The following is a 12,500-nucleotide window of genomic DNA, read 5'->3' on the forward strand; positions in this document are numbered from 1 at the left end:
TGCCTCGTGTCGTGACCGCCGCACGTCCATTGTGCAGGACTGTGATCCCATGATGTTGTGGTGGTTCGAGACTGTAATGGTCCACGGGCACCAATGCTCTTGTGTTTCATTTTTAAACTTTTAAAAAATTTTATTATTAAAATATGACATTCTATTCCTCGATTTGGACATTCTCTTCTTGCAGCTTTGGAGATCCTTCAATTGAATTTAGTCAGAGGGGGGGGGGGGCAAGTTAAAGGTCTACAATTGCAGCCAAGGTGATGATCTCTCTCTCCTTTTTGACTGGCTACTCTCCAACATTGCTCTCTTTAGTCCTCTGATCAAGGATGGATTTATTTATTTTCCAGTAACCCCCAACCTAGTTAAACCTCAACCTATGTATGGAACTACCTTCGAGAATCTCCTTTCGTGCTCTTCGCTCCAAGCAGGCAGTGCACCATCACCACCTCCTGTCATCCCCCACCTTGCCCTGTGATCTTTATTACCCCCATTAACCCAACTCTTTCGTTTCAATATTTCCTCCTCATTCTCTCTTTTCTTATGAGCTCACATAAATGGTAAATTAGTGCCATGATGACCCATCCCTGAATTGTATCACATGTGACCCTCTGCTCATTGCATGGACCGTGCATAGGCCGTCGGTCTTATCGGGTGGGTTGTGGACTGCTATTTGGGCACAGGTAGTGATCATAACCCTTTAAGTTAACTAATCAATTCGATTCTCAACTCGGTGAGATCCAAGTGCGAAGTATCAGAATTGGTGTTTTACAAGCAGGGCGGTCCACCTGGGCGTGTTAAGCCGGCTGCCACAGCTGCTCGTACTTACGTGTACAATTTTGTACGTCGAAGTCACTAGCCCCGGTAGTGTAATTGTTAAAGTCCACCGGGTCTGGGAGATTGGAACTTTGAATCTTGGTCGAGTCGCGCCAAAGATTTTAAAAATGGTCTGTGCTGCTTTGAAAGGGTAGAGCATGAACAACCAATGCTGGGAAGGCAATGGCAAACCACCTAGTATAACCTGTGTCAAGAAACTGCTTCAGCACTTCATCGTTGTGGAAAGAATATATATGGAACATCAAAATGCAAAATACCCAAGTCTGTGTACTCTCGTGAAACCACAACCGATTGCTCTGAACATCTTCCCCTTCTCCGAGGGCTCATTCCGATATTGAAGGCTTTGGGGCAACAAGAGGTTTATCTTACATTTGTTGACTCGACTCGAGTTTTTATTTAATTGTAAAAAAAAAAAAAAATTTGTATACCATGTCGAGGCTCGTGTAAAAGATCATACATATAACAAGGCAGGAGAGCAAGGGGTGGGAGAGGGAACACACAAAACAGTGGGGAACAGACATTACAAGATCTGTCGAGGGGAGAGGGATGGTGTAAACAAGGTGGTACCACAAGGACTTTTAGAAATCAAAGTAGGGAATGTGAAGGAGGTGGGTTTTGGGTGGATTAACGGGGGTAGAAAAGATCGTGGTTTTGGAAGGGGGAAGATAAGAGATGGTGGTGAACAGCTGTTTTGAACACCTGGAAGGAAGAGTGGGATTGCAGAGTATGTGGGAGCTGGTTCCAAAGGTGGGGAGGAAAAAAAGGAAGAATGAGAGTGAAGGTGAGCAGTGATTCTTGATTTTGATATTTTTGACAGACCTTGAGTGCCCTGCGGACATATTGGGGTGGGGGGAATCACAGAGAGCGGGGGGGCGGGAAGGCAAAGCCAGAGAGGAGATGGTCGAAGACAAAGACCACCGACCTGCTTCCGGTGAGGAAGTGAGAGACCCAACGACTCAGCCTCACCGTGGGAGATACCAGTGATCCTAAATGCCTTGGTTTCCACAGCGTGAAGCCGAGAAAGGTGAGAGGCAGGAGCACCAGCCCGGAGGGGAGAGCAGTACTCCATCAGGCTGTGGACGAAAGCTTTGTTTGTGGTCACAAGCTCAGGTGGGCCAAGGAAGGACTTTGCACGATGGAGGATTCCCAGTCGGCGACTGGCTTTGGAGGCCAGCTTGGAAATGTGGCTTTCCCAGGATTGTTGCAGATAGTGAGACCCAGAAGCTTGAATGAAAGGACTTCTTCAAGAGGATTGAGAAAGTAGATGTGGGGGTGGGGGGGAGGTCCAAACGGTCCTTTCGGAGGGACATAGTGAGAGTGAGATTTGTCAGGATTGAAAAACATATTCCACGTGTTGGACCAGTTTGTGATTTTATCCGTTTGGTTGTTATATAAAAATCCGCACACCCTTATTGATGTTGATGATTGTGAACTTCATCGTGTTTCCGAGTGGATCGATGCAAATCGATCATCATTGAATATCCAGAAATATTGGTATTACTTAAAGGTTGAAATCATCATGTCCACCAAATGTATGACATGTGTTGAACTCCAACTTTAAACGCTACCTTACTTACTTTTATTATGGTAATTCTTGCTTGGAGACAACACACTAAAACTCCAACTGGATAGAATCCTAAATCATTGAGAAGAGAGATACAAGGTTATCTTTTAAGTATCGATCACACACGAATCGATTGTTTTTAGAAAATAACTTTTTGAAGGTGGAGGATTTATATTACTTTCACCTCTCGGGTCTCTCGTGCTCCAATTGTGTCCTGTCCTGTACATCATCAGAACAAAACATTGCGCATTTTACGTCGTCATCTCGAACATTCAAATTTGCCACTCGACCTCGCCCGCGTCCGCGCATCGTTAACACCGTGTGGGGTAAGGTGTTCTATAAAGTCTTGTTATTTTCTGCAATTTGTTTATATTGTTGTGGTTTCTCACCACTCCGGCATGCGAACGACCGCTTTTAGCTAATCGCAGCCGCGCGCCCACCGGACGTGGCAAACCTAGTCGCAGCTTTCGGATCAACGCCGAAATCCAACTACGGGTGTGTTTTTAATCACACCGTAAATCAGCCAACTATTCTGTCCACGCGCGACAGGGTCCGATTGCTGAATTGTCGATTTACCTAAGTATGCGCGCAGACAGAAATGCCAGGGATTTACACCTCAACGGGACCTGCTTGGAAACGAGCCGCTTAAGCAGCTCGCTCCGTTTGCGATTTGCCGAGCGGTGTATAGCGCCAAGCCCTGCCAGATCCGATTACTTTATTGGATATTTAAAAGCCAGCTAATATCCCGAACGCAATACGGCAGCTCAATTGAGAGAAAGGACGCAACGAACAGGTGAACATTCACACAATGACATTTATTTGTAACACGTATGCATGCAAACACGTATGCAATCATGCACTCAGTAAAGCAATGCAGGTAAGGGACAAAGCACGAGCAAGACAAATAACTACAATGATTCTATTTATTACTGTATATTCACTTAACAGTTCTACTTATGGACACGACACCACAACTCTCATCGAAGGAAACCCCAGGAAAGGGAGGAGCAGAACTGGACCCGTAGGCCTTTAATATCCACGGAGCTGTGGAGACCGCAAGAGCACCGAGAGGCTGGGATGGTTACCTGTCACCCTCGTGGTGACTCGCTGAGCGACCCTCGACGTTTCGTCGGAAACACGGCAGCTCGGTTGGTCCAGGCCCCACCGTGCGGCCTGGTGGATCGGCCTTGTCGACGACGGCTCAGAGGAATGAACGGGCCTTTGCTTTTTCAAGAGTTGATGCTCTTTTAAGAGCCCGCCCATTCCTCAGCGTTGGCTCAGACCGTTCTGTCCCTGGCTGTGACCTCTCTCTGGCTTTCTCCACCTTCCCGTAGTTCTGCGCGGCACGGCAGGCTTGGCTGCGCTCCGACGACCCTGACTGCCCTCCACTTGACTCAAACCTTGGCGGACTGCTGACTTCCTCTGACTCGACTCCAGACCTACACTCCTCGACTGACATTCCGGCACGCCTTTTTATCGGGTCGGGGTGCGTTTGATCTCTCACCTTTCACCCCCCGCTGGCTCCGCCCCTTTTGTGATTCTGATCCAATCTCTTCGCGAAGCTCGGACGTGGCTGAAATCATCAACCACGCAGACGTTGCAGGAATCATCGGCTCCCACTCTAACAGGGAACCCTCGCATCTGTCGGCGGCGATGTTGCTCGTCCGTGGGATTCGCCGTGGCTGGCGAAAAGATGGCGGCGCAATGGAGATGAAGGTGAGGCGATGTTGTGTGTTTGAGATGTCGTGGTTAGCGCTGTGGTGGGGATGGCGTGGTTGTTGAGAGGCGGTTGTGATTGGCGCTGCGGTGGGGATGGCATGGTTGTTGAGAGGCAGTTGTGGTTGTTCCAAAATAAAGATAGCAAAAGAATAATGGCTGACTCAAAGATCACAGCCCAGTTACATGAATAAATCCCTTTAAACATCGGTGGGGAAATCTAATCTGAACACCCTTATCGACATAACTGATCTCTGGGAAGCCTGAATGGTGTTCTGTGAATTTCCACAACCGCAACAATATAAATGATGAGTAAACGTTGAGTACCAATGCAAAACATCTTTAGATTTTATTACATCCTCCAAATTATTCTTCATTTATGACTGGTGATGATGACTCGTGTCATTTACATTTGAAACTATAGCTGAAGATTCCATTATCTTTGTACATCTTTTTTAATTTTAGTTTTGTCTTCTGTATTAGGACTGTGTGCATGATTTTGTCTATTCTCTTGTGTTGTTGGTTTTTTTCATCTTCAATTCTTGAAGCCTCATCTCGACAAGCATTTCGGTTCCCCCACAAGATTATATAAGCACTCATTAGTGTTGATTTCTTGATCATTTCAATGCTTCATTGATGTAAACATGATTCCTTTGACAGTGCTTGTACACAGAAATATTGTGTTGAAGAAATGCATGGAAATAAATTCAAAAAGCTCAGAGGTCACATACGCACTGGGTTCGATTATCTTCCTGATGCCTGAAAATCAAGGTGTTAATTACTGAAAATGCACACACACACATGCATATGTGCACTCCACATCCACATCCACATGTAATCTCCACACCAACATGCATGCACACAGCACCCACATGTACGCTCCGTACGCACATGCACACCGTACACTATCATGAAATGTCATCTCCGAGGACCATATCCACTGCAAGCAAAGTCTTCGCTCCACTGGAAATCGATCTCTTTCTCTCTCCCCACCCCGCAAACTCATCCCCTTCCATGGTCAAGATTTCCCCAGAAATAAAATCCCCAACCGTTAAGGTTCGCACTCATTTAGCTGATCAGCATTGGCGTCCGTTCCTTCTTGAAGCCGTACTGGGACGTGTGTTCTCTCCGCACGAGAGCACCTCACAAACAAACCATATCGGGTAGATGGCCTATGATCGTAGGCGACTGGATGAAAGTCTCGATCACACCCAGAAAAATATTTTTATGGCACCCATCTTGGAACTATGAAAACATGACGGTTTCCTGTAGCTTTTGATCTCAGGAATCTGAATCTGCTCGTTTGGTTGTTCAAAAACCTGCCAATGAAGCAGGATTCTTTATTAGAGATGAAGTTCCCGTCACGTGCGTGAAAAGACTCCATTCATGGTCACTGGTGCTACTGGCCGATTGTAGAAAACTCATCATTTCATATTATATAGCAGTGTAAAGTACGGATTTAATGTTCAACATCCAAATAAATAAACTGCTATTTTCTTTGGAAAATTTGATTTTTATTTCCATGCGAAGACTGTGGAATGTTCATTAACGAAGCTCAAGGATTGAAAGACAAGAAATCCAAATAATAAAATTGAAATGTTCAGAAGCTAGCAGTTAATGTAGTATTTTCCATTGAATCTGAATCCTACAAAGCAGTTCAACTTTATTACCTCACTAGCAGATTTACTTGGCGTTGTGTAGGAAGAGACATGTGAATAGCAAAGTAACACTTTGTAGTCAAAGGAAATTAAAATACAGGAGAGAGAGGAGAGAGGAGAGAGGAGACCCCCAAAGATTCAAACTCACCGTGGGAGATACCAATGATCCTAAATGCCCTGGTTTCCACAGCGTGAAGCTGAGAGGTGTGAGAGGCAGGAGCACCAGCCCAGAGGGGAGAACAGCACTCCATCAGGCTGCAGACAAAAGCTTTGTATGTGCGCAGGTGGGAAGAGGAAGGACTTTGCACGATGGAGGATGCCGTCGTGGCTTTGGAGGCCAGATTAAAATGTGGTTTTCCCAGGAAAGATCATGGCAGATAGTGAGACCCAGAAGCTGGCAGGAAAGGACTTCTTCCAGAGGATTGTTGATAGAGTAGATGGGTGGGTGGGGGGAGGTCCAAACGGTCTTTTCGGAGAGACACAGTGAGTGTGAGATTTGTCAGGTTTGAAAGATATGTTCCACGTGTTGGACCAGTTTGTGATTTTTATCCAGATCTGTAGAGAGCGAAGAAGCTGCTGCCTGCCGGTCTGAGGGATGACAGAGGGTCCAACAGAGGGTGGAGTCATCAGTGAAGAGATAAAGAGGATTTTCCAGTCAGATAAATCATTGATGAAAACCAGAAAAAGAACAGGGCCCAGAACGCTGCCTTGAGGAACTCCAGCCTGGACAGGAAGAGGGGATGAAAGAACTCCATCAAGGGCCACACGTTGGCTGCGACAGGAGAGGAAGTCTGTGAGCCACGAGTAGAGATGGCCTTGGATACCATAGGAAGAGAGTTTAGTGAGCAGGGCAGGATGCCAGACCATATCAAAAGCACGCGATTGTCGAGGTATATGGCTCCGATTTCATGTCTGGCATTGAGGACCTCCATTCCTCACACGTGCAAAGAACTATGAGTAATCAATTATGCACTGTCATTTTTACAACACACTGAAGGCTTTTGAACAACCAAGCAAGCAGATTTGGATTTATAAGATCAAAATTGATAAGAAACCATCATGTGTGTGTGTGTAGTTCTAAGATTGGTTCCACGAGATGAAATGATAGAGACCTTCATCCAGTCACCCAGTAAAGCCACAGTGAACCACAGTTATGTCAGGAACGAAGATCATGGTGCAGTTCTTCAAAACCGCAATCCTCCAAAGCAATGGCACCCAACATAGTGATCCCGAGGAAGTTATTTCGTTCGTCTTCGTGCAGTTAGACCTCCCCTCATGTCTCGTGGGTTCATGGGACGAAGTGTGTTGCTGGGGTCTCGTAGTTAGGTCCATTAACTATCACAATCTCATATTCTGATTTCGACTCCAACCCTTTCCTTTTAGCCAGAGTACATCAAAAGCATGCAACCACACACACACCATTCAATATGCGATTGATAATAAGCACACCACGATGCCTCCCGTGGTTCAGAACCACCACACATGACACAACCCACGCACGAGCATCGCACGCCATAATTTCGTTCAAATGTACACGCCAATTCCCAACCGGCACTTCACCTTACTTCACACCTCGCTCACCAAACCTCACCACAAACACCTCCCATAAACGAGAAAAATATTCTTACACCCTCTCGTACCTCTGCATCGCTACAATTCGTCACTCTATACAGAGGAGTACTGCACGACTCGGGCTGTCCTCAGGACCGCGCGATACTTGGCTAAGCCACAGATGTTAATGGCTCGACCGCATCTCGCCGGGGACATCCTGGCTGAGCACGTGGAATTGATACATCCCTCATCCAGTTGCCAGACCACAGTAAGACAGGGGCAACAAGGGGGGTGGGGGGTCACAAGAAAGGCAATCCAGGTGTTTGGTACGGGGCCTGCGTGTGCATTTTGGCTCATGAGAGGGTGCTTGTGAGTGGCAGGGAAAGTCTGTTGCTATTCGACATTCAGACTGCACTCGGAGCACGTTCAGGGCTGGGGTGCCGGCTCAGGTAGTATACCGATGTCGAGTCAGGAGCTTCGACCCGTGCTGAAGCAGATGGGCAACTGAGACAATTTCCAATCCTGGAGCATGGCAGGGTGTGGCTGGGGCTGCTGTGGCCCAATAAAGAAGTAGGATTTGGTCACAGCACGTCGCTTTGGGTCATCACGCCACCCTTCACCCGGGTCTTATAAAAGGGGAGTGCGGAGGTGTTAGCTCTCACTTCGTTGCCTCTTCTTCGCTGCCTCCCCTTCGCTTGCTGTCTCGTTATTGGTGTGATTGCCAGGACCTGCTTCTTCTTGAGAGCCTGATCCGGGGCGACTGCCGAGACTCCCTGCCGTGTTAACGTTCCGCCACCTCCGTGCAGCCAGCCAGACCAGTGCGGAGTGGGTGTTGCAACAAGCCCCGGCAAAGTGATTAAGCAGGAAATAACACGCCACATCTCAAGGTGGGAACGCTCAGGCGGTGCGTCCCATGGAGGTACATGCTACACAGATCTATACACGGCTTGGTTAAGGATCTTTCTCCTTACGCATTTTCTCTCTATCCAGTCTTCTTTGAACGCACAAAGAGCATCATTACTGACTCGCAATCCCATTTTCCTCCGGCACGACACTGCACACCCCACATTGCACTACACCATACCTCCCACTCCCACACCTTAGACACCACCAGTATCCCTCCCACCGACCTCTCCCTAAGCGTTCTGGGTTGTGTTGGTCTGCTGACTGCACCAGGTATTGGGAGGCCATTTATCCTCATCTGCTCTTTCTCTCTGGGCTATATCTAATCTTCCTTGGGTTTGTGTGTGTATGTGATGGCGCCTGTCCTAGTTTAAGTTAAGAATGTAGAAGTTATAATGGGATAACTCTGGTCTGTGTCTGCTTTTGTCAGCTGTTGCCTTTTGCCACACCCCACAAATTCCTTGCTATCCCCTGCTGTACATATAAATAAACCCCATTCAATGTGCTACATACCTTTCCTCACGATTGAAAATGAATGCTTTGTATAGAAATGTTCCCAGCTCGTTTTTGTCTTTTCCTCCATTAGTCCAGCATGGTTCGCACCCTAATTTAGCCGGGACGTTATCCCCCAACGTGATGTTTCCGAGCCAGTACGTGCTTGGCAGTTACGCTCGGCTGCATCTGATCTAGTAAGGTGATCGGGTTTGAGCAAGTGCATAATGAGGGCATGTCCCCCGGTAATTAGATCACGTGACCTTTAGGGAAACGGTATCAGACGGAGGATGCGAAGTCACATGGTCGAGTTATTGGCGTTCACTGTCGATTAGCGACCCGCCACGTCACAAAGTTGTTTGTGTGCGACGGCCTACGATTCCAGAGAGTTTGGTGGGAACCCGAGGTGGCTCAACCCTCATGGTCTTCGCCCCCGACCCCGGGTCCAAAGCAATAGTTTGACCCGACTACCCTTCCCACCAGCAAAAACCTCAGAATCGTGATATTGCCCCACATGCTTACAGTATGAATAGTTGGACATGTGCGGTGATTGATAGCACAGGTAGAATCGAAAACCTACCTGGCCCCAAGTCGTGTCAAACTCACTCGTACAAAACAAATAAAAAGTCATCTTTTTACGATTTTCCCAACTAGCAAGTGTACGGGAAGCATTTTAACAAAGTTATTTGCAGGTACCCACTCAAAGGTGTCCTTTAAAATAATTAAATTATGAATTGGGAAAAGCCACTAATTGTGCTCCCTCCCATGACCTTCACTGCACTACATCCTTGTATTTTTAATTGTATAAATTACATAGTCATTGAGAGATCGGTGTACTTTCCGTTGACAAGTCAATGGAAAAATCAACACTATGAAATGGAACAAATGGGAACGCCAAACAAGCTCAACAACCTATTCCAGGACATTTCATCAAATGATGGAATATACAGGAAGTATCGGAATAGCCACATTTATCACATCGACAAGGAGGCACAAAAATCGATCAGACTGCCATTCCAAACTATCCCGAACGTCATTGGTATGACGACGACTACAAGGCGTCGTTTGGTAGTGATGATGCAGACGAGCGTTTGTGAACCGACCTTCATCCGGGATAGAAGAAGAAGAGGAGAGGAGGAGAAGGGAAGGAGGGGAGGGGAAGGGAAGGAGGGGAGGGGAAGGGAAGGAGGGGAGGGGAAGGGAAGGAGGGGAGGGGAAGGGAAGGAGGGGAGGAGAAAAAGAAGAAATCCCCGAACACTAAAGCGAAGACACAGCTGTGACCAATTTTTATTGGTGCCAAGGTGAAGACCCAATGTACAAGCAAAACAAAACATTTCTCAGACAACATGTACAATTATCGGGCATTCTTATCGAGGAACAAAAGCTTTCCTCGATTGATGGATAATCATCGGTGGAGAAAACACATGAAAACGACACTTCATTCATAAACGTCATTCTTGTCAGCAATGTAATCGATCAAGTCTTGTGGAGTCATCAACTTTTCGGCTTCTCCATCGGGAATTTCAAATACTGAAAAGGAACAATCCACAAATAACAAAAAGCTTAAATATAGAACCAGGAAAATAAACAATAAAAAAAAACCAAGACCAACATCTTGGCATGACTGCAGCGCATTGCATCATCGATCAGAGCATTGCATCGTTGACCACAGCATCGACCAGGAGCACTGCATCGTTGATCAATATACGTTAGATTTTGCCACAAAGCAACCTGCGATCAATGAACCCGATTCACCCTCATTGTACATACTCACGAGCATAGAATACGTTCAATTCGTACCAAATTCATCTTCCATGGCCATAATGATCTCCACTTGGTCTAAGCTGTCCAAGCCGAAGTCTTTCATGAAGTGGGAAGTCACATCAAGCTGAGAAACAAAGCAATGGAATATTTTTGAGAAGACTGCTGTTATGGTTTATAACATGCGAAAACAAGCAAAAGCAAAATGCACAATGCTTTTAGAATTATGATGTTATTTCCATCCGATAAATGAGAAACATCTTAACATCCTCGGTCCATATGGACTCGACTGGAGCGTTGTTCATACGGATAATCCAGAGCAACTCGTTCGGATTAATTTCAAAGAACTGATCCTTTGTAAAGCTTTTGAGCTTAGGTGAGAATATTTCATACAGGCAGGGACGAACAAGATGGCGTCATGAGATGGCATCACTAAATGTGGTGGCTGGCGATCAATCAAGTGACTAGTGTTGCCACGAGAATTTCTGCAGATTGAGCACTCAAATGGATGAGGGACCAAATGCTTACACCAGGGTGCACAGGATTCAATGCATATGATGGGCTGCCAGTCATACCCACCTCACCCAGTCATACCCACCTCTTCCTGGACTCTGTCCTTTTCCTCTGACAAGGTGGGGAGCTTGCTGTCAAACGTCGACTCAGATTTTGCAACCGGTCCAGACAGCATCAGCACACGTCTTCTAAAAACCTGCTCTGCTGCTCTTGCTCACCCTCTCTCTGTTGAATTCGCCCTCTCATTTGCTCAAGGTCATCTGCCATTTGCTTGGACATCAGCAAACGTTACCGCTCTGTATAAAAAAGGTGCAAAAACAGATCCATGCCACTGCAGACCAATCAGCCTTCTTCCAATCATCAGCAAGGTTATGGAATCCATCATCGCTTCCGACATTAAATCCTTCCTCTTCTCCAATGGCTTGATTTCTGATCATCAATTTGGATTCAGAACAGGTCACTCTACCCTGGATATGCTGCTTATGCTCTCCCAACAATGGATGGAGGTCCTCAATGCCAGACATGAAATCAGAGCCATATCCCTCGACATATCACGTGCTTTCGATACGGTGTGGCACCCTGCCCTGCTCACCAAACTCACTTCCTATGGCAACGAAAGATATCTCCACTCATGGCTCGCAGACTTCCTCTCCTGTCACAGCCAACGTGTGGCCCTAAATAGAGTTCTCTCGTCCCCTCTTCCTGTCCAGGCTGGAGTTCCTCAAGGCAGTGTTCTGGGCCCTGTTCTTTTCTGGTTTTCATCAATAATCTTTCTGACACTGGAAAATCCTCTTTATCTCTTTGCTGACGACTCCACCCTCTGCCATCCCTCAGATCAGCAACCAGCAGCCTCTTCGCTCTCTACAGATCTGGATAAAATCACAAGCAGGTACAATGTGTGGAACATGTTTTTCAACCCTGACAAATCTCACACACTCACTATGTCTCACCGAAAGGACCATCTGGAACCCCCCCACCAATGTAGTTTCTCAACAATCCTCTTGAAGAAGTCCTTTCATTCAAGTTTCTGGGTCTCACTATTTGCCATGATCTTTCCTGGGAAAGCCACATTTCCAACCTGGCCTCCAAAGCCAGGTCACCAACTGGGCATCCTCTGTTGTGTAAAGTCCTTACTCGGACTTTACATCGCTGCTCAAGAATCAAGAAATTTAAAATCAATTCTTTACAAAATCAAGAAATCGCTGCTCACCTTCACTCTTTCATTCCTCTTTTTCCCCCACCTTTGGAACAAACTCACACACTCTTCAATCCCACTCTTCCCTCCAGGTCTTCAAAGCAGCTGTTCACCACCATCTCTTATCTTCCCCCATCCAAGACCACGATATTTTCTACCCCCATTAATCCACGTCCTTCAAATTCCCTGCTTTCCTTCCTGAAAGTCCCTGTAGTCTCCATCTTGTTTACCTTGTGTACCACACCCCCATCCCTCTCTCTTCCACAGATCTCATCATGTCTGTTCCCCACTGGTTTTTCCTTCCCTCTTGTCT

At 46.6% G+C, this 12,500-nt stretch overlaps 2 protein-coding genes across 3 annotated transcripts in view; one reads left to right on the forward strand and one right to left on the reverse strand.

The window, feature by feature from the left end:
* The window catches only part of LOC147012348 (dexamethasone-induced Ras-related protein 1-like), a 983-nt gene extending 829 nt beyond the window's left edge, over window positions 1-154 (forward strand). The window contains exon 1 of the mRNA XM_085857958.1: window positions 1-154. This exon is cut by the window's left edge and continues 829 nt beyond it. Coding sequence (XP_085714084.1) covers window positions 1-15 — 15 coding nt within the window. The 3' untranslated portion in view covers window positions 16-154.
* Window positions 155-9,982: 9,828 nt separating this feature from the next.
* Window positions 9,983-12,500, reverse strand: part of NDUFAB1 (NADH:ubiquinone oxidoreductase subunit AB1) — a 15,390-nt gene continuing 12,872 nt past the window's right edge. Inside the window, exons 3-4 of one of the 2 annotated variants that reach the window (XM_085856433.1) lie at window positions 10,519-10,606; window positions 9,983-10,248 (exon numbers count right to left, since the gene is read on the reverse strand). In XM_085856433.1, coding sequence (XP_085712559.1) covers window positions 10,157-10,248; window positions 10,519-10,606 — 180 coding nt within the window. In that variant the 3' untranslated portion in view covers window positions 9,983-10,156. Of the gene's footprint in view, window positions 10,249-10,492; window positions 10,607-12,500 lie in introns of both variants that reach the window. The other variant, XM_085856434.1, reaches the window with a different exon arrangement.

This window comes from Eptatretus burgeri, chromosome 15 (assembly GCF_056783735.1).
Source record: "Eptatretus burgeri isolate ZD-2024b chromosome 15, Ebu_testis_v1, whole genome shotgun sequence".
NCBI lineage: Eukaryota > Metazoa > Chordata > Myxini > Myxiniformes > Myxinidae > Eptatretus > Eptatretus burgeri.